Raw genomic sequence first — 22,488 nt, forward strand, 5'->3', positions numbered from 1 at the left:
AGACAGACAGACAGACAGACAGACAGACAGACAGACAGACAGACAGACAGACAGACAGACAGACAGACAGACAGACAGACAGACAGACAGACAGACACACAGCTACACCAATACACAGAAAGATACACCAATACACAGATTAATGAATAAAACCTACACATATACATACATATACATCCCACCCATCACCCTATCCTACCACACGATTACCACTTCCTACTCACTCTTCCAAGTCCATACTAACTGCATACTAACTACATACATCAATATATAGATAGAACGTTATAAATGTACTGACACAAGAGTGGTTGATTCATTTCATTCACTTTACTCACATCACATCACATCACATCACATCGAAGGTCGGGGTTGAGAGTAAAAGGCTAAGGTCAAGATTAGAGGTTATGGTCAAGGATAAGGTCAAAGGTCAAAGGTCAAAGGTCAAAGGTCAAGTAAAGTGAACAAGAATCCCAGCCAGCAAAAAGCCAGCAAAAAGTCAGCCAGCCAGCCAGCCAGCCAGCCGCATCACTGATTATTATCATCATCATTGTTTCCGACTATCCATGTGACGATGCCATTGCTCGTACCGTATCCCTCTCTATGTACAGAAACATAGCGTCAAAGCTCCCTCAACGCACAGCAACATGTGTACAATACAAAAAAACGAGGGGGAATGCTACAGCGAGCAAGACCACAGGTGGTGTGCTATGCGAAAGTTTTGGATGGTATGGTGGAAAAGGGGGTTTGGGTATATGAGTACAGAAAAAAACAAGGGACAAAATGCAGGTTTTTTGGATGTGATGATGCTGATGACGATGATGATGCTGGTGATGATGCTATGCAGTCGATGCCATGCCATGCCATGCAAGCTCGTGCCCGACCAATGATGGTGTATACGCGGGCGTACAGGCAAAAAACCAAATGACTCCATTCGCTGATGCAAAATGACAGTGTCCAAGTAGGGGTGGAGATGCTTCCGCATCGTGGTCGCAACAAAAGTCGACTGCAGCGGCGCGGTATAATGTTATGACCCACAGATCACATATACCCAAGGCCCTCCAACAACTTCTTGCTCTCGGACACACTGAGACCGTTGACGCCGAGTGATCGGACTTGAGTACCCTTGCGGAGCTTGGCGATACCCTTCTGGACCTTCCAATTCTCCTCCTCGGGCAGGACAAAAACGTACTTCTTGCCCTCCGGATCGCGGATCGAGGCGCGCAGAACGTGACGTGGACCTTTCTCGCCGGTCTATCGAAGAAGAATATTAGCCAAGGTCAACATACGGAGAGAGTCACCACCTACCTCGACCAGCTTCATAGTCCACGCTTTGACATCCCACTCGCGCTGGGGCACGCCTCGAACATCGTCGTCAATGAACAGGCCCTCTGTCGTGATTCTTAGGATAAGGCCATCAGTGACGTGTCCAATGCCAGATACGAGCTGTGCGATAGGTTTTGGGAACAAGTCATTGAAGAGGTAGACGCCCTTGATGACGATCTTGTCGGGGTCACTCGTGCTGTAGGCTCCTCTCTGACTTGGGGGAGGTGAGGTCCGAGCAGTTGTTTGAGAAGGCGCATATGAAGACTCTGAGAACATTGATCTGGCAGCACTCGGTGCAGCTCTTCTGGGAGCTCGCGGTGCTTGATCATAAGGCCGAAAGGAGTGTGTGTCTTCTGTTCCCAGATACGACTTTGCGGACGGCTTTTCGTAATTGCCCTTGGTGGGAGAGCCGCTAGAGTAATTACTGCCAGCGTACGGATTGGTCCGCTCTCCAACGCCAAACGTGTTGCCGCCGGATTTGGTGCCCTCTTTAGCCATTCGCTCGACACGCTCACGCGCAGCTTTCAAGCGTTCAGCACGTTCACGATCAGCCTTCTCTTTCGGCGTCTCTTGTGGGCTATTCTTCTTCTCTTGCTCAATCTTTTCACGAATCTCCTTCTTAAGCTTGGCTTGTGCATCGCTAGCCGCCGAGGGTTTCGGCTCTGCCTTTGCATCCTTCTCTGCCTTCTCCTTTGCGAGTCTCTCTCTCGCTTCGCGTTCCCGGGCTTCTTTCTCGCGTGCCCTCATCTTTTCCCATTTTTCTTTCTCGGCGGCAGCACGAGCTTGCTTTTCAGCTTCTTCCTTCTTCTTCTTTTCTTCCTCTTGTCGCCGTCTCACGTCTTCCTCGCGTCGTCGTTGCTCCTCGCGGCGCTTCGTCTCGGCTCTAGCTTTCTCCCATTCCGCAGCTGCATTCGGCCGGGGCGGGTCAGGTTTTGGGGCTGCTTGCGGTTTCGGTGGAGCTTTAGGTTCGGGTTTTGGAGGTGGCATCTGAGTGGGCTGAGGTTTTGGAGGTGACGGTTGAGTGTGTGCAGGTTTTGGAGGTGGCGGCTGAGCGGGCTCCGGCTTTGGAGGTGGTGGTTGAGCGGGCTCAGGTCTTGGAGGTGGAGGTTGAGTGTACTCAGGTTTTGGAGGTGGAGGTTGGGTGTACTCTGGTTTTGGAGGTGGTGGAGGTTGGGTGTATTCGGGTCTGGGACGTGGCGAAGGAGGTGATCGAGGCGGAGGGGCATAATTATGTTGCTGGTAGTTGTTGGAACCCCAGCCTGGCTGTGGTCCAGCTCCACCTGGATGATGTGAATGTGGGGGTGGCGGGCCACCGTTTGCAAAGCCTCCTTGCGGAGGGGGGCTGGATGCTCCGAAACCTGGCGGTGGAGCAGCTCCGGCAGGACCACCAGCAGCACCGCCAGGTCTAGCATGAGCATTCGGTTTGGCACCTGTAAATCCGCCTTCCATTTGAGTCTTGCCCAGTGCCCAGCCCAAAACTCCGACTCCTATGACCAGGACAACTATGCCAGGACCGCCAGATGAGGTGGCTATTGTGGAGAACCATATTTTCAGACTGGGCTCTATCATTGTCCATATCCAGACAGCTATGAAGGCACACGACACGCCAGCAATGAAGCTATTTCTGTGGCATTGTAGCGAGGGCAAGTAGAGGAAGCCACTACCAGACGAGTGAGGAGGGACTATGAATATGTCATAGTTGCCTGGGGGCAGGCCTGAAGTGGTTTTCGGGTTTGCACCGTGAGGAGGAGGTGGCGGAGGCGGTGGACCATCCATCTCAGACCCTCGTTAGACACACACAAGGTCCAACACTGGTCTGAGGTGTGGTGTGTGAAATCTTGTGCCGAAGAGGCTGGGGCAGGTGGCAGGATCGAAAGTGTCAGGTCTGAGAGTCAATTGAAAGTTGTTTGAGCGGCAATAGATAGTGATGGTATACCAGATGCATTGCCAGGTCGTACGGCAGCTTCTTGGGTGTTGCAGTAAGCGGTGAGAAGGTAGTGGTGGAGAAATGGTGAGAATGAAGCAAGCCTAGCTAGGTGGTGAGCAAGCAGGACTTTTGGAAGGCTAGCCGACGGACGGATCGGGGATAGAACAGGAGGAGCAGCAGAGATTTATCAAAAAGGCCGTTGCAAATAAGGCCGAGAGTGGTTCAGTTGCTTGCAAGTGGCAGGGATTGACAGTCGAGTGTATAGTAGTAGTGGTAGTTGAAGAGTGAGAGTGGGTGACGATATAGGTGTAGGGAAGTGTGTGTTGACTGACACTAAGGAATTTGTTGTTTGACCGACCAGACCAGGATCCAAGCGTCGGGCGGGAACTTGGGCGGCCCACAATGCACACACAGCTGGTAAGCGGAATCCCTGTCAGCCGTTTTGACGGACGTTGAAACTCTTGCGGTCAGGCCGTTGGAGCACGAGGAGAGAAGAGTCAATATCTCAGGTGAGGCAGCACGAGCATATAAGACATGGAAAAGCGGCGCTGTGTGCGGGTATATTGGAGAATAATAATTATCGCGCGCGACCAGGGGGGAGGGGGGCTGCAGTGTGTGTGTGTATAGTATATTAGTATAATTAGTGTAGAGCAAGCTGGCACTCACTCTTTGGCTGGCTAGCATACTCCACACTCTCTCCCGGGCAACGGTCCCCCAGCAAATAGAGAGCGCCAAAAAGGTCCCTGACTGTCGCTATTGGCCTCGCTAAACAGTGGCTGCGTAATAATTGGGTATGGAGTGTGTGATATAGTCAGGGTCGACTTGTCTGTGTGCAATTCGCCAGTCGGGAGTCGGGAGGAAGCGTGGGGAGGAGGCAATTCTCTCCTATCAGTAATTACTATCGATGAGGTCCAACAGTCTGCTGTTCACTGTGCATATGCAGCATCCATCGATATGCAGCACGCAGCACACGACACACCAACGACATGTTGACGCTGGCTTGCTCATGTAAACAGAGCACTGTAAACAAACAGACGCGACAGGACGCGTAGGCAGAAATGGAGTTGTGATATCACACAAGGTAGTCACCCAACACTCAAGTAATTACCACCAACTCCTGCAGTACAGTACTGCTGGGGTGCGCGAACGACTGATCTGACCGCACGTCAACTTGATGCCATCTAATCAGCGTGTCCTGATATCCCATCAAACAAGACAATCCGTTGAACAGTGTCATCTAATTTGCTGAACAGACCAGAAAAAGGTTTTGTACTAATTTAGAGGACCGCCTCAACTATCTCACGAAATTAAGGGTAACAAGATAAATGCCTAATTGACGAGAAACGTATCTTCAGTGTCAAAAGATGCACAGCTATTAAAAGTTATAGGATACTGCCCCTAGGGTCGGCATTGCGTCTTGGCACGAGAATTTAATACGCTTACATGATGCACTGTAATGAACGTAATCAAGGCCTAAGGCATTCATTCTTTCATTCTGGAATCGGAGTTTTAGATATTCCTAGCATCTCCAGAGTCCAGAGTCGTGACAGGTAATTAATGCACGGCGTATCAGCACCGAATGGTCTACAGCAGCGACACCCACTCGAAGACCAAGAACGGGGTAATCCTCTGTGTTACTGGCATGTACATTGTTACCAGCGTCGCTTTCCCAGACCCCTTGCCGTGCTAAAGGCTGGCATTTGGATTAGCACCTGGATTACCTCTCACCACAGCTCCTATCCGCCATCTGCACTTCTCTATAAAGTCAAGTGTCATCTCTGTCTTACATAGAACTTTGCTAATTGATTGCGTATAGGACGAGGACACCAAGCAAGAATCTTCCTTCCAAGCACTCTTATCCTTTTGTACCAACATCGAACGCTGCGTCTCGCCCTTCTTCAAGAAGCCATCCTTCTAATCATCGCTAGTCGTTTCCATAATGCAGGAGTCTGTCATACAATGGCCACTTGGCTTAGACATCAAGGATGTGGCAGGCGCAGGCGTTACGGCAATTGTCGCGCGCCTTGATGCTGTTGTCAAGTTCTTTGGACCGTCGGAGTCGCGCTTCTTCGAACGGGAGAAGCTCGTCTACCAGCGTCTTGGCCGCGACCACGGTGGCATCATTCGATATTATGGCTTTTTGGAGAATTCCCTAATCTTGCAGTTTGCGAGCCAAAAATCCATTAGGCAATATTTTACAAAGCAGAAACAGGTCCCACTCTCTGTTAAGATTCGCTGGGTTGAACAACTTTTCGATGCTGTTCGGTTCATCCATTCAAGAGGCGTGCTCCATGGCGATATATCGTGCAACAATGTTTTCCTCAATGACAATCTCGATGTGAAGCTTGGTGATTTTGCCGGCTCATCTATTGACGACCTTCCACCACTGATCTGTTATGAGACCACTCACGAACTTCCTGACGAAGACATTTCAACGAGAACTGAACTCTTTGCTCTCGGGTCTACTGTTTATGAAATCATGACTGGCTCAAAACCATACCGAGATCTACCTGATCACGAGGTATATGCTGCTTTCTCCGAGTGTTGCTACCCTGATCTCGAATCTATCTCCGCATTCAGGAATACGATTATGAAATGTTGGAGGCAGGATTATGCGACCGTAGAAGAAGCCCTTCGAGATATAAAGCTAGAAGGTACGGCTAATTCTTGAGCGAAGTAACAAAAGCTGATTGTTCGTGCATTCGCCACCATGAAAGAGCTATAAATATTGCGTTTCTACACTCTTCTCCGCCATCAAACAGTTTTATTTCCTTTCCTCCTAACCGCTGTTACTTTAGTTCCATTTGTAGGCTGGATAAGGCGCTGGAGGTCACTTTACTGAACAGTGACAGCAGAATCTATGGCCAACGGCTTCCCTCAGCTTACCGAGCAGGGTAGAGGTGGGCACAACTTGGGAGTCGCGCATTCGGCTCTTAAAAAGGGCTTAGAGTGGTAGCGTCTTCCGCATCACGAGTCTCCTAAAATTCTATGAAACTTGGTACCTCTCTCTTCTCGCCGCCGCTCTGAACGCCTGAACAGTATTAATTCGAATTCGAGCTGCGATCTAAATCTACGATGGATCACGGGATTATTGGCCAATAGCTATTCAGAAACTATCTTCTAAATATAGTATTATTTAAAGAAGATAGAGAAGGTATACTTATCAAGTATTTTAAGATTAAAGACTAGAAATATATATAGATATATACTTAATTTATATAGTTTATTAGTAGGGTGGCTTATTAGTAGGTATACTAACGTATATCTAGTAAGTAAATAGAGAGTACCGGAACGCTCTACATTCATAGCTGACTGACGCCTGCGGGGGGAGCTGACTTGGACAAATGACGTCGGATCCCAGCAGAATCAAGGCCGTTAGCCCAGTTGTACGCAGCCGGTACCCGAAATACCCAGTCTAATCCCCGGTAGCCGGTAGCTGGGGGGGGGGGGGGGGTAATTAGCCGACAGCAGCAGTAAGTGAATTATCTCGGTGTTGTTTGTTATTGTGCAGCCTGAGCTGTCCTCCATCACTCACTAATTACTCACTATACCAGTTTATAGCTGCTTCTGAACGTCTGCCTGATGCATTCACTTACATGATGGAGCCTCAACCCATGATTCAGACCATGTAAGCACGTGGTGTGAGCACGCGTGCACTGACTGCTTCGGCTTGCACTTCATGTCGTCTCTTCACCGCCAACACCTAGTCCACAATGATCAACAACACCACTTCCAATTACATCCAATCCCACCACTCTACTCCCCTTCCACCCAACACAGGCATGCAGACATCACTCCCCCGTACAACGAGGCTCCCATGTCTGGCACCTTTGCTTCCTCGCTCGATGAGGATGCGCTGAACAGACGCACCCTCTGGAAGCTCGACATCATCCTACTACCTTTCTTGTCCCTGCTCTTTCTACTCAACTCGCTGGATAGATCAAATGTAAGCCTCTCCGGCTTCTTGCTATCACATCGCTTGACATCTCCCATCTAGATTGGCAATGCAGAGACTGCTCATTTCACCACCGATGTCGGCTTGGAGAAGAAGGACCTCAACACCGCCGTAGCCCTGTTCTTCGCCTTCTTCGTCACCCTACAACCCATAGGTGCTGCACTGGGCCGTCGCTTTGGCATGCCCATATGGGTCCCTATAACCATGTCGCTATGGGGAGTGTGCACAGCTTTGCACGTCTGGGTCCGCTCAAAGTGGCAGCTATACACCTTGCGCATAATCATCGGCATACTTGAAGGTACGGACTCACAGAAACAGACCTGCGTTTGTTCGGAAGCTAATATTATTCCGCAGCTGGATTTTACCCGACCACCGTCTCATATCTCTCCCTCTTCTACACCCGCTATGAGTTTGGACGCCGACTGGCTCTCTTCTATGGCCAGTACGCAGTCGCTGGTGCCGTGGGAGGCCTGCTCTCCTTCTTCGTCTTCTCCCACTTCGGGGGCCAGCCGGATTCTGATGGTCCAGCTGGCATAAGCAAAGACGGTTGGGAGTCATGGCAGGTCCTCTTCCTCCTAGAAGGCTGTGGGACGATTGTCGTGGCTCTCATTGGCTTCTTTTGGCTTCCCAAATCAGCAGGCTCGGCGTGGTTCCTCAGCCACGAAGAGCGCAAATGGGCAGATACTAGGATACAACGTGATAGAGATGACGTCGAGCACAATGAAGACATGAAACCACGCAGCGACGAAGAGGGTCCGGAAGATGAGGCCGATGAGCCCCATGCACACCATCACGCGTCTGAATCTCGCGGTCTACTGTCCTCTACACAGTCCCTGGCCCGGTCGCAGATGTTGACCGACTCCCGCGGTATAACAGCTCACGACGTGCTCAGTTCCATCTCCAGTCCAAAAGTATACCACCTACTCCTCTGCAACATCCTATCCTCCATCCCAGTCACCTCCTTTTCCGTCTTCCTCCCACTCGTCCTAGCCCCCTTTTCACCACACCCCTCAACCGCAAACCTCCTCACCGTCCCGCCCTACATCTGTGGCGCCGTCACCCTCTACGCATTCACAATGTGGTCCGACCGCCGCCGCGAACGCCTCCTCCCCATCCTCACCAGCCTAATCCTCCTCCTCGCCGGCCTCCTCGCCGTAACCACAATGCCAGCCACAAAACAATGGGTCATACCCCGCTACATCTCCCTCTGCATCCTGCTCTGCGGCACCTTCATCGCCTCACCCCTGACCGTTGCCTGGATCTCCGGCAACACCCCATCTCCCGGTAAACGCGCCCTCATGCTCGGCATCAACGGCTGGGGCAATCTCGCCGGCATCTTCGGCACTTTGATCTTCGCCCCGCGCTATGGGCCCTCGTATACCACTAGCTTCTGGTTCGCGACTGTCTGTGTCGCTGTTGCCGCGGCTGGCTATGCCTCTTTTCGCGTCTTGCTGGTGCGTGAGAATGCGCGGAGGGTGGCGTGGGTGCATGCTGCCGAGGCTGATGATGTGGCTGCTGAGGAGGCGGAGGGGCGTGGTGGTGGGGATGGTGGTGGTGGTAAGGATGGGATGCTCCTGGATGTGGCTGCGTGGGTGGTGGAGAGAGTCGGGTGGAAGGGTGCGAGGAGGTGGATTGATAGCGTGCGTGAGGATGGCAGAGAGGGCGATGAGCGCTGGACGTTTGTGTATGGTCTTTGATGCTCAAGGGGTTGTGTTGCATGGTGTATCTGTGGGAGTGTCGCGTTGATAGCTAGAGAGAAACACACAGACGACCATTCGCTACATATAAAGATTCAACTCAGCACACAAGCATCCTCACAACCTCAAGCCCCCACCTCCTACGTCCTCCCCACCCCAACCATCCCCCTCCTCCTCTTCCCTCGCACATCCCTCCCCTCCCCAATCCGCAGCACAGCCTCCCTCTTCATCTCCCCCACAACCTTCAACCCCTCCCTCACCACCCTCCCCTCAACACTCACCCCCTCCTCCACAAACTCCTCCATCTCCCTGCCCACCCTCTCCTCAATCGCCAACACAAGCTCCACATCCCGCTGCCCCACAAACGTAACACACAACCCCTCCCTCCCCGCACGCGCCGTGCGCCCAACCCGATGAATATAATCCACTGGGTCGCGCGGAACATCATAGTTGATGACGAGCGCGACGTCTGGGATATCGAGGCCGCGGGCAGCGACGTCGGTGGCGACGAGGATGCGCGCTGCGCGGGCGCGGAAGCGTGCGAGGTTGGCGGTGCGGGTGGGTTGCGGGAGGGCGGAGTGCAGGGCTGTGACGCGGTGGGCGAGGAGGCGGAGGGTGTGTTCTAGTAGAGTTGCGGTTGCGGTGCGGTTGACGAAGATGATTGTTGGTTTGGGGGTGTTTGCGGGGGTGGAGAGGAGGATGTGGAGGTGGGCTTCGCGGTGGGTGGTGGGGACTTTGAGGTATGTTTGGGTGAGGGAGTCGGGGATGGCGAGGGCGGAGGAGGAGGAAGAGGAGGGGTCGGAGTCGAGTTCGCAGATGAAGAGGGGGGGGCGGGATGAGGGGCGGGGGATGTTTTTTAGGGCGCGGACTTCGGGGGTGACGGTTGCGGTGAAGAGGCAGGTTTGGCGGGCGGTGCTGGGGGGCAGGACGGCGAGGCAGGTTTCGACGTCGGGGAGCATGCTGCCGGGGCCGGAGGCGAGGAGGCGGTCTGCTTCGTCGAGGACGACGATGCGGACGCGGCGGAGGCCGCAGATGGTGTCTTCGCCGGAGGTGGTGATGTGGTCTGCGAGACGGCCGGGGGTGGCGATGACGACGTGTGGGCGTGCTGCGAGCTCGAGGGCCTGCTTGGGCATGTCGGAGCCGCCGGTGATGAGGATGGGTTTTAGGGACTGCGGTGCGGAGATGGCTTTGAATTGCTCGAAGATCTGGAGGGCGAGTTCTCTTTTATGGAGGGTTAGTTGTTTGGATTTTGTCGGGCTTTGGTGGGCGCACTCACCTTGTTGGCGTCAGGACAACGGCAAATATGCCGATTGGGTCGCGTGCCCATTGCTGGAGGATGGGCACTGCGAATGCTACTGTTTTTCCGGAACCTGTTCTGCTTCCCCCGATACAGTCTCTTCCCTTGAGGATCTCGGGGATACATCCTCGCTGGATTCCAGTCGGTCTTCGTATAGCCATGTTGGCCAGTGAAGAGACGAGCCATGGGTCAACATTCAGACTGGCGAAGTCGCCCTTAGTGTTGTGGGCGATGGACGTCTCGGTCAGCGTTCCATCTGATGGCTTTGAGATAGCGGCGTGCTTCTTGGGCTGGATGCGAGATGCCGTGGTTGAGGGATGTAATTCTTTGGCTGGACCTGCCGAGGCCATGCCCTCCTGATCGGTAGTATCCTCAGCATTGAGTGAAACACGTCTTCGTTTCCTAGATCCCTTTTGCGCAGTCTCTAAATCGGAATCGTAGTCGGACTCATTCTCTTCGCTGGCGACAGGTGACGCCACGAAAGTGCGGCTCGTCATTTGCGTTCTGTGACGGGCTAAAGGTGATCAGAGCTGATAGAGACAGGTTTGTTATGGTGAAAGTAATGGTGTCAGTGTCGGTTTGAACGCCCACAATGCCCTGGCTATCTCTTTGCTATGCAGCGAAGTTGAGACAAAGTTTGTGATAAAATTTTAGTGGGTCGGCAAGCTGCATTAACTCCGAAAGCCGGGGTTAGCGCGATACACGCGACGCGTCTAGCCAGACTGAACAGTAGCAGTCCTCGAGGTAAAGGTAGAGGGGTCGACAACACCACTGCCCCTCACTGTCATGGCACCAAAAAGACGCGCAGTACGTACTTGTCATTCTTGCTAGACGTGAGATCCGGCTGACGCTTGTCCAGGAGCGCGAGGAACCGGAATCCGACGAAGATGGAGCGCAAGACGGCGACACACAAAACGATGACGATGCCCACCGACAGATGGTCAAGAAATTTGTGCGCTTAGCGATATCGTCAGAGTATTCCAGAACGCCTATACGGCGCCAGGACGTCTCGCAGAAAGGTTTGCGCCGCATCAAGGTATCTGATGACACAGCTAACAGATAGATGCTTAGTACTCGGACCGGATAAAAGGCAGTTCAAGGCCGTCTTCGAAGCAGCCCAAGAAGCCCTACGACGGACATTCGGCATGGAGATGGTGGAGTTACCACAGAGAGAAAAGGTCACCGTACGCGAGCGGAAAGGTCAGTCATTATGTCGTGTAGAAGCCATGTCTTGCTGACTTTACTAGCTGAGGCATCGCGAGAGAAGAATACTGCCACTTCAACCAATATCTGGGTGCTCGCAAGTGTGCTTCCGCAAGAGTTCAAGGTACCAGAGGCCATACGACCACCGAGGGTCCCGACACACGAAACAGAGAGTGCCTACATCGGCCTGTACAGTTTTGTGATAGCCACAATACTCCTCTCTGGTGGCACAATCTCGGAGACCAGGCTACTTGCATATTTGAAGAAGGTCGACGCGGATCAGACTACCCCAATCGACCAGACCGACAAGCTCCTCAAAAGACTTCACCGGGAGCAATACATTGTGGAGATTAAGGATAGTGAAAACGAGATTGAATATAGGGTCGGGCCTCGAGGCAAGGTCGAGGTTGGCAAGACTGGTGTCGCAGCGCTTGTGAGGACCGTTTACGGAGAAAATGCACCCGACGACCTGGAATTGCGCCTTCAGAGGACTCTAGATTTGAGCAATCAAGGCCCACATACCAGGATAGAAGACGGTGATACAGAAATGAATGAGCAATGATTAATCCCGTGTGTGTTTGATGAATGATTATGAACAACTTTGTGTTATTGGTATTGTCTGGGACTATGGTAGTTCAGGCATCATCAGGCTTTTGCCTGATGAACCCTGCACTATCTAAAGTGCAGCTAGCGCGGCGACGCGCATCCAATTGCACTCCGATTGCAACGGCGGCAGCATTCTTCATTCTTCATCTTGACGCCGTCGCTGAATGCGCCATTCCCAGAACTCGAGACACGAGCGTAAAGTTCTGGACAACTCATCTGTGACTGGCCTACAATGTCTTCTAATCCCGCAAACCTCCTGAACCCTACGCTCAAAAGTGAACCATCACAGCAGTCCTCAGACACGGACGGAACGCGACACAACAACGCGCCAGACGCCGAAGTGAACAACACAGCATACGATGCCGCAGACGCTCTCGCTAGCAATTCACAGCCGGGCAGTGATGTCGCTCACACCAGCTCGTCAAGCGTGCAGATAGCTGCTAATAATGACTCCCCGTTTGGTCGAGCTGCCTTCCACAATCCATCACCTCTGCATCCAACGAGTGCAGTAGATACACTGCGAGAACCAGGCTACGACCGCGACGAAGTCCTGTCAGCACAAACACGCTTGCCCTCACCGCTCACCAACAACCCTGACATTTCACTACAGCCTGAGATTTCAGGCTGTTTGACGCCCACAAAGATCAAACCTGAACCTTCCAGAGATGACACGCCTACTATAGCAGACGACGAAACCCTGCGGACAGTCACAGATCTACACAACGAGCACGGTCTAAGAGTTGGGAATAAGGATACCCCGACTACAATACCAGACACAAAGCCAGCCATGGCTTCCGCAACTTCCAAGAAACGACCGAAGTCGTCCAAGAAAGGACCTGGCAAGAGACCGTCAAAGAAGCAGAAACTCGATGTTGACGGCGCCGGTACGAACAACATCCCTCTCAGCCGTTCAGCGACGCCGTCCCGGGGATTCAAGGGTGCCGCAGCCAAAAGCAACAAGACCTCTCAGGCTGGAACACCTGCCGGGGCTTCACCAGCATCGTACTCGAACCAGCTCTCGTCCGACGTAGACGCATCCGACACGACGGAGGACGACTTAATATACTGCATATGTCGCGGCAAAGATGACCACACATGGATGGTCGGCTGCGAAGCATGCGACGAGTGGTTCCACAGCCGCTGCGTCGAACTACGGAAAGAAGACCACGAACTCCTCCTGTACAAATTCACTTGTCCCGCCTGCGAAGCCGAAGGCAAAGGTCACACCATCTGGAAGCCCATGTGTCGACGCGAGGGTTGTAAGCGGCCCGCATATGAAAACGAGAAGGGGGAGCGGAGCAAGTACTGCTCGGAAGCGTGCGGTATCGAGTTCTTCAGCAACGTTGTCCGCGCCGTGAGCAGACTGCACGCCCCAAACACAGCGACGCAGAAGAAACGTGCCTTGGCAGCCAAGCGCAAGGGCAACGCGACAGATGCACTCGATTTCGACCTCGACAACTCAGACGACGAATACGAAGCTCCACCGCGGGGAGGCGTCATACGCGCCCGCGATCTCAAAGCCCTAGTCACCTCCGTCCCAGACATATCCGAGTTCCAGCGCCTGGGCTCCGGCATCCTGTCTCCTCCAGCCACACCATCAGGTGCCATGAACGACGCCAACGGAAAGGGAACTTCCGAAACAACAACAACCTACCCGCTCACCGCCCACGAGTCCACAAGAGTATCCGAACTGCGCAGACAGCAAGCCAAGCTCACCAACGAATCCTCCCGCCTCAAAGACCGCGAAAAGTTCATCTCCATGATCCGCGAGCGCGCAAATCAGTGGGCCGAAGGCGAGGGCATCAAGACCAAAACCCAGATCTGTGGCTGGGACACGAGGCTGCGCTGGAACGAGGCAGAATTCGAGTTGTGGCGGAATAACGCGTATGGAAGGGCATGTCTGGATGGTAATACATGGGATCCCTCCGCCGAGGACTTGGAACGGGCTCGCGTTGCTCATGCGGCAGCTGTCAAGGTTGATCATCATGGAGATGTCGATATGACTGACGATGACGGGGCTAAGCCTGCGGATTCGCTATCTCAGGAATACTCTGAACCAATGGACGAGTCGGCGTGGTGTCACAAGAAGCAGTGCACGCTTCATCGCGGTTGGCAGAAGCTGCACACGCACGAACTCAGATTCGAGCAAGGCGAGATTGCACAAGGTAGGAAGATTCTTGCGAATGAGGAAAAGGAAATCAGGGAGCGTGCTATGGTGCGTTGGCGCAGGGATAAGGTGGGCGAGGGGTTGGATCGTGAGAGCAGTACCACTGAAAAGAGGAACCGTGAGGGATGGGCAGAAGTCGTGGGATAGTGATTCATTCTGGCATTGGGTTATAGCTATTGCCTCATGGAATGCATTGGTCTATCGGGCTTGCCATTTTGTGACATTGCAAGATTTTCATTCTATCTTTTTGTGACTCCATACCGAGCCCTGCACCAAACTACAAGAAGACCTCGAGATTGATTTCCAGCGCGCTCACCGGGTATCTAGATTCTGGTCAGATTTGGAGACTTTCATGTGGATGATTCAAGAAAGGAACTTACGGCAATTCATAGTGCTTCAGCACACTGGGATGCAATATCCCGAAGCTACCAATGACATGCTCCTTCCCACCCAGTCTCAAATGGATCTCAGCGCCATGACCGTGGAAGAAGGTCTTGTCCTCGACCTCTTCGATCCAGAATCCCTCCAGCGCGTCGGCCTTTTGTCCGCCGGTTTGCTGCTGCGCGTGACTTAATTCGGCTTCTCGGGTGATGAAGGTGCTCTTCAGCATCAACATGATGCGATCAAGCAGCCCGTGCACTACTTCGAATCCGGATGTCTTGCCATACCATGCAGCAGCAAAGTGGCGCTCATTACGTGATTTCCGCTCAAGAGACAGATCCTTGAAGGCTACATCGGCGACCTCGAAGATCTTCATTGGTACACTGTGATGCTTGTTCTCACGGATGGTCTTGAGCAGTCCTGGGAAGAGAGACGTGCGGACGACTTGATACTCCGCAGTCTTGGGGTTCTGGAGACGTACGGCGGTGTTACCATCGTCTATCCGGTTGAGCCAAGCAAAATTCTCGTCGTGTGAGCATAGAATTAGAGGCATCACTTCTGACCAGCCAGCCATAGCAGCCTCCATGCGGACAATGTCTCCAAGCTTGTTGATCGCCAACGGGGCAGCCACAGCGGCGGTCTTGTTTGGGTAGAATCGCGGCAGCTTATTGAAACCGTAAGCGATACCGAGATCTTCCATGATATCAGCCTGATGCAGGACATCGGCTCGCGTGACTGGCACATTGACATCTAATGTGTCGTTTGGTGATGTAGTCGAAGGTTTAGCCGAGTGTCCCATGCGTGCGAGCAGGCGGCATTGTTCGGCTGGTGAGAGGTCTAGGCCACAGACATCGTTGAGATAGGACACTTCGGCAGGCATGGAGCGGGGTGTGAGGTCTGGGACCTCTCGTGACTTCTTGTTGTGTTCCGAAACGATCTTGATAGGCTCGATGGCGTCACAATAGGGGCCAAACATGGCAACTAAGATATTGTTGATAATCTCCACTTTCGTTTCGTCAATAGCAGTGATCTCTACCAGAACATTTTTCGTATCCAGAGTGATTTTAGAGTGGTTGCCGTTGATGATTGGGGGTAGCGAGAGCACTGTTCTGTTTGCATCATATATGACTGGGTAAAGCGGTTTATCCTTGATGATGTGCAGGTACCGCCCAAGGTGCTTGTCTTTCTCGTAGAACTCCATGAGCTCTCTTGCGTTCATTTTCTTTTCTTGATTCAGGGGAATGAACTCGATCTCCCCAGGGGCGAGAGCTTCGTAAGAGAAAGGGCCTTTAATGGTGTCTAGGTCGTGAGTCCCTATCGATACCAAGGTCCTCTGCCGCGCGAGATTTTGGTGCAGTTTGTCCTGTAGTGATATGAAGGATTCATATCTCGCTTTCGTGAACTTGATGTTCCGTAGCACAGCGCCAGAGAGAAGGGGCCGTACTGTCTCCGTCTTGTCATTGTAAGTATGCTTCATCCCTTATCGAATATAGAGTCCTCGCTAACCTCTTTAGCCACGTTTATAACTTGAAGCTCGCCGGAAGTCGGGGCCGTCAGCGTGTAGTTCGGTGGACTTTGCTGCTCAAGGAAGACCTTGAGGTTCATTGCGATACCCTCAAAGCAGAGCATGTCATACCTAAAAGCTATTAGTCTGGGCCTGCAGTTCTTCCAACGGTAGCCTCACCGATTAGCAGGTATTTCGATCTTGAGCTGTGGTGGCTGCTCGACTCCATTCACAACGGCAAGTCCTGTTTCTGATGTCTAGGTAGTTTAGCTCTTGCCTAGCGATATGAGCCCATGACACTGACATCCTCGTCCAATTCAATTCCTGAGGTCCTCTTAGCATTGGAACTTTTTACGCACAAAGGGACCGATTACCGAACTCGAAACAAAGTTCATCGAACTCTTTTGTGGTATACCTGCATCTAAATCAATCCGTGCTCTTCCAAAGGATTAGAAGATCCGTACTCTTTCCCGAGGGACTCATAGAGCTCTGCCTTATCGACGGTAATGGTAGGCATTTTCACACCTCTGCGCCTTAGCTAGGCGCAGTGCTGATATATGTATAGAAGCTATGGAGATGCTAACAAGGGAGGCGTGATGTTGCTGATGTGGTATAATATGAGGAATTGTAGAGTCTGAGTCAAGCCGCGCGCTGGATTGCCGATAGGAGCGTCAGGCGCAATTGTGTTGAAGGTGCTCCAGTCAGTAGAGTCATCGCTAGAAATGTGGAAAGTTACGTTTCTTGCAGGGAGGAGGAGTAGCCCCACCAAAGCCACAAGGCCCTAGCCACTTTCCCATCATCGCAACCCTCCTAAGCTGCAAAGCACACACAACAGTCTTGTTCAATACCAACGATCAACCTACGCACCCACCCAGCAGATCCATTCAAGCCAGCACGCTCTCCCCTCCAGTATATTTCCACTACAGTACAGCTGTGGCACACCTTAGCCTCGCCAGCTGTCTGCACTACCGCTGTTTGCACGAGTGTTCACCGTCTGCCACGAAAGAATCTCCAGCGCAACAGCAATCCCACAACAGGACAGCTGAAATTTTACCAAATCTAAGAAGCCCTATCTATCAAAGCCAACATGGAAGGCGGAGGACAGAGCGAAGAGCTATATCCCATTGCCGTCCTCATTGACGAGCTCAAAGTAAACCAAACCCAGGTATTCCACATGCCTCAAGGACTGACGTAGTGCAGCACGACGATGTTCTCCTTCGCCTGAACGCAATCCACAGACTTTCAACCATTTCGTTGGCGCTTGGAGCTGAGCGGACCAGAGATGAGCTCATACCCTTCCTCGACGGTAAGGACCCCGCTGTGCTACTGCGTAACCTTGAGGCTGACAAAATGCAGAGTCGGTGGAAGACGAGGATGAAGTTCTGACTGCATTAAGTGAGGAACTCGGAAATTTCGTCGAATACGTAGGAGGACCTGAATATGGACATGTTCTCCTATCGCCTCTGGAGAACCTGGCTGCGATCGAAGAACCCCTTGTTCGCGAGAAGGTACGGCGTGTCTTGCTATATCGAAATCACCAATCCCCTTTGCTAATATATACAAACAGGCTGTCGAGTCTTTAAATAAAATCTGCGAGCAGCTATCTCCAGAGCAGATCGAATCACACTTCATCCCTCTAGTTGTCAGTCTGTCCAAAGCCGATTGGTTTACCTCAAAAATATCAGCTACCGGGCTGTATAACGTTCCATATGCCAGAGCTGGACCACCGTCACAAGAAAAACTTCGTCAGCAATTCGGTCAGCTTGTTCACGACGATACACCCATGGTCAGACGACAGTCGGCCAACAATCTTGCCAAATTCGTCAAGGAGATGCCAGCTACCATTGTCATAGAGGAAATGATTCCACTCTTCCAGCATTTAGCAAGTGATGATCAAGATAGTGTTCGGCTGTTGACAGTCGATATCCTCATAGCCATCGCTGAAGTCGTCCCCAAGGAGCAGCAATCGAGTCATGGTGTTCTTCTGACCGCACTGAGAAGCCTGTTCGAAGACAAGAGCTGGCGAGTCCGGTACATGGTTGCAGATCGATTTGAGAAGGTGACAGAATGATGAGACTCATCGCGAAATCATGTCTAACAGCTTATAGATCGCCAAAGCAGTTGACGAGGAGGTCGTAAGCCGAGATCTCGTTCCTGCCTTTGTGAAACTTCTCAAGGACACCGAGGCAGAAGTGCGAACAGCCGTCTCAGGACAGATTCCAGGCAAGGCTCAGAGTTCCCCTCTCCTAAAACCATTGAGACTAACTCTCCCATAGGATTCTGTGCTCTCCTTGATCGGGAGACTCTCCTGCACGAGATCATGCCAAGTATCGAAGAGCTTGTGACAGACCAGTCTCAACACGTGCGAGCTGCCCTAGGTACTCAGCTTAGTGGTCTCGCACCAATTCTAGGCAAGGACGAGTACGTTCAGTGTATCCGTGGCCATTGTGCAACTCTAATTTTGGCGCAGAACCATTATACACCTCCTTCCCATGTTTCTACAAATGCTGAAGGACGAATTCCCTGATGTTCGATTGAACATAATCTCCAAGCTTGAGCTCGTCAACAATGGTCGGTTTACTATTTAATTAGGTGGTATAAGGCTAATACCCGGTTTAGTTATTGGTATCGACCTCCTGTCACAATCGCTTCTTCCTGCTATCGTACAGCTTGCCGAGGACAAACAGTGGCGTGTGCGTCTAGCCATCATCGAATACGTCCCTCTCCTTGCAAGCCAGCTGGGTGTAAACTTCTTTGACGAGAAGCTCAGTAGCCTATGCATGAGCTGGCTTGGTGACACTGTTTTCTCGATTCGAGAGGCTTCTACGCAAAATCTCAAAAAACTGACGGAAGTATTTGGTGTCGAATGGGCCAACGACGCGATTGTGCCGAAGGTCATGGCCATGGGCCAGCACCCAAATTATCTTTACCGCATGACGACATGCTTCGCAGTCTCAGTCAGTATTGCGTAATTTTAGGATCAAGGAATATGCTAACCATGAAATAGACCCTTGCACCAGCACTTACGCTCAGTGTCATAGAAGCTTCAATTCTTCCCATGATGGACAAGCTTGTTGCTGACGACATCCCAAACATTCGCTTCAATGTAGCGAAATCATACGCCGTCCTCATTGATGTGCTCAAGAAAGTCCCAGAAACTGGGACATTGTCGGCTCTCGAGAAAGCTGGAAAGCCCACAAGCGGTTCACAGAAGGGTCAGGACCTCATTACCAAGCAAATACTGCCGAACCTCGAGAAGCTACAGCAGGATGATGACACGGACGTCAGGTACTTTGCAACAACTGCCGCGCAGAGTTTTACGGAGGCAATGCAATCATAGAGCATGTTTTACCGGTCCGAATGGGGGAACAAACGCCAAGTAGAACACGAAGATTCAATATACAATTCATTCGTCAGTATGCAAGGCTAGCACCCACCACCGACTACAATGAATGGAACGACCACAGCTACGAACAGCGCTGCAATGAAGCTAATACGAAGGGGTCTTATAGCTGAATAGGTTTACGAAAAGCAGCAGGGTAACGCTCCTCCCCGGTCCGCATCTCGTTGTATCTGCTCGCGCCTTGGATTGCTGATGCATTGTGTGTGAGGAGTGCGGTAGTGTAGGGACGACTCGATGCGCGAATAGAGATATATACCTTGGGAAACGGAATCCCTAAACAATTCATACTTCTTCCTGTTTAGAGATCGGCTGCTGATGTGGTGAGTGCCGGGAACGACCATGTTTTTACGCGTTACCGTTCTAGGTCTCGGTCTCCTTGGCGCGGACCCAGTTCGGGTCTATCTATGACTTATGCCATCATCACTACTATCCCACGTCCAGCCATAACCCATGCTCTGTCGTGTCTTGGTGTCTAAAAGTCCGCAAATAACCTCAATTGAGACTTCCTCGGGCATATTCTAACTTCTGCTTTGTATCATAAGTCCTTGATTGGCTTGGATTTCTTGCATACTCAAGATAACAATCCCTGCTCGACAATCCACACGAGTACTTGGAACTAACAAAACAAACGAAACTAAGATCAGTACACGATGCCGTCTCCACGTGTCATATATTGGTTTCGGACTGATCTCCGGCTCCACGACTCGCCTGCTCTCCAGGCAGCATTAGACCTGGAACCAGAATGCCTATTTCCGGTATGGTGCTGGGATCCGCACTACGTCTACAGGGCCAGAGTGGGTGTGAACCGATGGCAATTCCTGTATGTGGCTCTGTGTCTTTCCCCCCCTTGTTTGATATATATCCCTTTATATCCATGAACAAAAAACTGGAAAAAAGAAAACTAATTCGAAAATAGGATCGATTGCCAGAACGACGTCTCGAAATCAATCACGAAGATCAATCCAAACAGCAAGCTCTTCGTCGTCCGCGAGGCACCGCAGACTGTCCTCCCGAAGCTGTGGAAGAAGTGGCGGATTACGCACATTGTCTTTGAGAAGGACACGGATGCGTATGCGCGGGACCGTGACGAGGCGGTCAGGGAGCTGGCGAGGAAGGCTGGCGTGGAGGTGATTGTGAGGATGGGCAGGACGCTTTATGACCCGGATGAGTTGGTGCGGGAGAATGGGGGCAAGCCGACGATGAGTATAACGCAAGTGCAGAATGTGAGTTTTGTTTCCCCCTGTTGGAAGGGAGTGTATCTCCCTACCTAGCTACCTGGGTAGCAGGGAAACTGATCAAACGATTCCATACAAAGGCAGGCAAGAAACTGACGATTCCACGTCCCATCCCGGCGCCCACGAGCCTGCCCGACCCGGGCGACACAGATCTATCCGGCATCGAACCAGAACCCCCCGCCGCAAACCCCGACCTCAACGCCGCGCACCGCAACAACCCAGACACAACATACCACGCCCTCGCCGGACCAGCCGGCACCTTCGCCGTCCCAACCCTCGACGAACTCGGCCTCCCACCCGCCACCACACCGCACCGCGGCGGCGAACAAACCGCCCTAACCGCCCTCGCCGCCATCCTCACAGACAAAACCTACACCGCCACCTTCGAAAAGCCCAAAACCGCACCCACCGCCTTCAGCCCACAATCCACCACCCTCCTCAGTCCACACCTCCACTTCGGCTCCCTCTCCGCCCGCGAATTCTACTGGCGCGTCCAAGACATCCTCTCCGCCTTCAAACACTCCAAACCCTCCCGTCCACCCACCTCCCTCACCGGCCAACTCCTCTTCCGCGACATGTACTTCGGCGCCCAAGCCGCCCTCGGCCACCCCTTCAGCCAATCAATCTCCAACCCCTCCTGCCGCTTCATCCCCTGGCACCTCCCCTCCACCCTCGACCCCACCACCGCCCGCCCAACAACAGGCCGCTACACAATCGACCACCCCGCCGCAGAAACCTGGTTCAAGCGCTGGAAAGCGGGACTGACAGGCTACCCCTTCATCGACGCCCTGATGCGCCAACTCCGCACTGAAGGCTGGATCCACCACCTCGGCCGGCACGCAGTAGCATGCTTCCTGACGCGCGGCGGGGCATATGTCGCGTGGGAGCGCGGCGCAGAGGTCTTTGAGGAGTGGCTGCTTGACCATGAGACGGCGTGCAATGCGGGGAATTGGCAGTGGGTCGCGTGCGCTGCGTTTTCGGGCGCGCAGTACTATCGCGTTTATTCCCCTGTCGCGTTTGGGCGGAAGTGGGATGCTGAAGGTGTGTTTGTGCGGAGGTATGTGCCTGAGTTGGCGCGGTTTGATCGGCGGTTTGTGTATGAGCCTTGGAGGGCGCCGGTGGCGGATCAGAAGAGGTGGGGGTGTCGGGTGCTTGGGGATGGGCGTGGGGGTGCGGGTGGGAGGGTGAAGGAGGGGGAGGGGGAGTATCTTGTTTATCCGAAGCCGATGTTTGATTTTGGGGAGCGGAGGGAGGTGTGTGTTCGGGGGTTGAAGAGTGCGTTTGCGGCGGGGTTGTATGGGGCGGATGAGAGTGTGGTGGATGGGAGTTGGAGGGGGAGGTTTGATGATGCGGGCGAGGGGCCGACGGAGGGGAGTGAGGGGCTGCCTTTGGGTATGGCGGAGGGAGAGGAAGGAGATGTTGATGTGGATTGGGAGGGGATGTCGCTGGTGGTGCATGATGGCGGAGAGGGGGAGGAGGACGTGGCGCCGAAAGGGGTGAAGCATCAACGAGAGAAAAGTCAGAGCTCGCTGGACAGCCACGTGAAGAGAAGCAAAAAGTAGGGCTCCCCCCCCCCCAATGCAATTGTCATATCCGTGACAAAGTTCAATCATAGATGCACAAAAGATCATAAGATGTAAGCGGCATCATTGGTCAGGTCACTAGAATATAGAGAACATGGTTTCATTCCGCTATCGGACCCGTCAGGGATATTGCATTACTTGCACTTTTCCAGTCCAGTCCAGTCCGGTCCGAAACTCCAATGATTTTCCGACTCCTTCACCTACGCA

The 22,488-nt window shown here is 52.6% G+C and overlaps 9 protein-coding genes across 9 annotated transcripts; 6 read left to right on the forward strand and 3 right to left on the reverse strand.

The window, feature by feature from the left end:
• Nucleotides 1–962: 962 nt before the first annotated feature.
• Nucleotides 963–3,333, reverse strand: EJ05DRAFT_371568 (uncharacterized protein). Its single transcript, XM_033741146.1, has 3 exons — nt 3,260–3,333; nt 1,306–3,208; nt 963–1,251 (listed from the first exon to the last, which is right to left on the reverse strand). The coding sequence occupies exons 2-3, from the start codon at nt 3,097–3,099 to the stop codon at nt 1,039–1,041; spliced, it is 2,007 nt and encodes a 668-aa protein (XP_033600358.1). The 5' UTR covers nt 3,100–3,208; nt 3,260–3,333; the 3' UTR covers nt 963–1,038.
• A 1,444-nt stretch (nt 3,334–4,777) lies between these two features.
• Nucleotides 4,778–6,438, forward strand: EJ05DRAFT_476201 (spindle assembly checkpoint kinase). Its single transcript, XM_033743973.1, has 3 exons — nt 4,778–5,014; nt 5,067–5,904; nt 5,953–6,438. Exons 2-3 carry the CDS (start codon nt 5,190–5,192, stop codon nt 5,973–5,975), a joined length of 738 nt encoding a protein of 245 aa, XP_033600359.1. The 5' UTR covers nt 4,778–5,014; nt 5,067–5,189; the 3' UTR covers nt 5,976–6,438.
• Nucleotides 6,439–6,799: 361 nt separating this feature from the next.
• On the forward strand, nt 6,800–9,077 carry EJ05DRAFT_476202 (MFS general substrate transporter). The gene is made up of 3 exons (XM_033743974.1): nt 6,800–7,196; nt 7,248–7,503; nt 7,560–9,077. Exons 1-3 carry the CDS (start codon nt 6,930–6,932, stop codon nt 8,900–8,902), a joined length of 1,866 nt encoding a protein of 621 aa, XP_033600360.1. The 5' UTR covers nt 6,800–6,929; the 3' UTR covers nt 8,903–9,077.
• On the reverse strand, nt 9,067–10,811 carry EJ05DRAFT_452479 (ATP-dependent RNA helicase DBP8; the record flags this gene model as incomplete). The annotated part of the gene is made up of 2 exons (XM_033742413.1): nt 10,179–10,811; nt 9,067–10,123 (listed from the first exon to the last, which is right to left on the reverse strand). Coding segments are annotated over exons 1-2 (1,575 nt in total), but the record flags the coding sequence as incomplete, so codon positions are not given.
• Nucleotides 10,812–10,882: 71 nt separating this feature from the next.
• On the forward strand, nt 10,883–11,972 carry EJ05DRAFT_476204 (MAGE-domain-containing protein). The gene is made up of 3 exons (XM_033743975.1): nt 10,883–11,218; nt 11,271–11,399; nt 11,447–11,972. Exons 1-3 carry the CDS (start codon nt 11,137–11,139, stop codon nt 11,962–11,964), a joined length of 729 nt encoding a protein of 242 aa, XP_033600362.1. The 5' UTR covers nt 10,883–11,136; the 3' UTR covers nt 11,965–11,972.
• A 165-nt stretch (nt 11,973–12,137) lies between these two features.
• EJ05DRAFT_476205 (uncharacterized protein) lies at nt 12,138–14,656 on the forward strand. The gene has a single exon (XM_033743976.1). It carries the CDS (start codon nt 12,241–12,243, stop codon nt 14,320–14,322), a length of 2,082 nt encoding a protein of 693 aa, XP_033600363.1. The 5' UTR covers nt 12,138–12,240; the 3' UTR covers nt 14,323–14,656.
• EJ05DRAFT_476206 (phenylalanyl-tRNA synthetase) lies at nt 14,314–16,796 on the reverse strand. The gene is made up of 7 exons (XM_033743977.1): nt 16,525–16,796; nt 16,435–16,475; nt 16,365–16,384; nt 16,241–16,317; nt 16,063–16,192; nt 14,556–16,009; nt 14,314–14,498 (listed from the first exon to the last, which is right to left on the reverse strand). The coding sequence occupies exons 1-7, from the start codon at nt 16,575–16,577 to the stop codon at nt 14,453–14,455; spliced, it is 1,821 nt and encodes a 606-aa protein (XP_033600364.1). The 5' UTR covers nt 16,578–16,796; the 3' UTR covers nt 14,314–14,452.
• Nucleotides 16,797–17,147: 351 nt separating this feature from the next.
• On the forward strand, nt 17,148–19,400 carry EJ05DRAFT_492954 (protein phosphatase PP2A regulatory subunit A; the record flags this gene model as incomplete). The annotated part of the gene is made up of 9 exons (XM_033746077.1): nt 17,148–17,210; nt 17,261–17,366; nt 17,417–17,568; nt 17,628–18,119; nt 18,169–18,283; nt 18,337–18,481; nt 18,531–18,631; nt 18,680–19,017; nt 19,068–19,400. 9 exons carry the CDS (start codon nt 17,148–17,150, stop codon nt 19,398–19,400), a joined length of 1,845 nt encoding a protein of 614 aa, XP_033600365.1.
• A 713-nt stretch (nt 19,401–20,113) lies between these two features.
• On the forward strand, nt 20,114–22,260 carry EJ05DRAFT_492955 (Cryptochrome/photolyase FAD-binding domain-containing protein; the record flags this gene model as incomplete). Its single annotated transcript, XM_033746078.1, has 3 exons — nt 20,114–20,283; nt 20,380–20,686; nt 20,779–22,260. 3 exons carry the CDS (start codon nt 20,114–20,116, stop codon nt 22,258–22,260), a joined length of 1,959 nt encoding a protein of 652 aa, XP_033600366.1.
• Between the last annotated feature and the right edge of the window lie 228 nt (nt 22,261–22,488).

This window comes from Pseudovirgaria hyperparasitica, assembly GCF_010093815.1.
Source record: "Pseudovirgaria hyperparasitica strain CBS 121739 unplaced genomic scaffold EJ05scaffold_8, whole genome shotgun sequence".
Taxonomy (NCBI): Eukaryota; Fungi; Ascomycota; class Dothideomycetes; order Acrospermales; family Acrospermaceae; genus Pseudovirgaria; species Pseudovirgaria hyperparasitica.

Bases quoted from the DNA above. Each gene is read 5' to 3' on its own strand.
- EJ05DRAFT_371568 (XM_033741146.1), bottom strand. From the start codon at position 3,099: ATGGATGGTCCACCGCCTCCGCCACCTCCTCCTCACGGTGCAAACCCG. The intron at 1,252-1,305 runs GTAGGTGGTGAC...CTTCTTCGATAG, and splicing joins GGACTATGAAGCTGGTCGAG to ACCGGCGAGAAAGGTCCACG.
- EJ05DRAFT_476201 (XM_033743973.1), top strand. From the start codon at position 5,190: ATGCAGGAGTCTGTCATACAATGGCCACTTGGCTTAGACATCAAGGAT. The intron at 5,905-5,952 runs GTACGGCTAATT...TTGTTCGTGCAT, and splicing joins TCGAGATATAAAGCTAGAAG to TCGCCACCATGAAAGAGCTA.
- EJ05DRAFT_476202 (XM_033743974.1), top strand. From the start codon at position 6,930: ATGTCGTCTCTTCACCGCCAACACCTAGTCCACAATGATCAACAACAC. The intron at 7,197-7,247 runs GTAAGCCTCTCC...TCTCCCATCTAG, and splicing joins ACTCGCTGGATAGATCAAAT to ATTGGCAATGCAGAGACTGC. The intron at 7,504-7,559 runs GTACGGACTCAC...ATTATTCCGCAG, and splicing joins AATCATCGGCATACTTGAAG to CTGGATTTTACCCGACCACC.
- EJ05DRAFT_476204 (XM_033743975.1), top strand. From the start codon at position 11,137: ATGGTCAAGAAATTTGTGCGCTTAGCGATATCGTCAGAGTATTCCAGA. The intron at 11,219-11,270 runs GTTTGCGCCGCA...ATAGATGCTTAG, and splicing joins CCAGGACGTCTCGCAGAAAG to TACTCGGACCGGATAAAAGG. The intron at 11,400-11,446 runs GTCAGTCATTAT...TGACTTTACTAG, and splicing joins CACCGTACGCGAGCGGAAAG to CTGAGGCATCGCGAGAGAAG.
- EJ05DRAFT_476205 (XM_033743976.1), top strand. From the start codon at position 12,241: ATGTCTTCTAATCCCGCAAACCTCCTGAACCCTACGCTCAAAAGTGAA.
- EJ05DRAFT_476206 (XM_033743977.1), bottom strand. From the start codon at position 16,577: ATGCCTACCATTACCGTCGATAAGGCAGAGCTCTATGAGTCCCTCGGG. The intron at 16,193-16,240 runs GTGAGGCTACCG...AATAGCTTTTAG, and splicing joins ATCGAAATACCTGCTAATCG to GTATGACATGCTCTGCTTTG. The intron at 14,499-14,555 runs GTAAGTTCCTTT...ACCAGAATCTAG, and splicing joins CTGAAGCACTATGAATTGCC to ATACCCGGTGAGCGCGCTGG.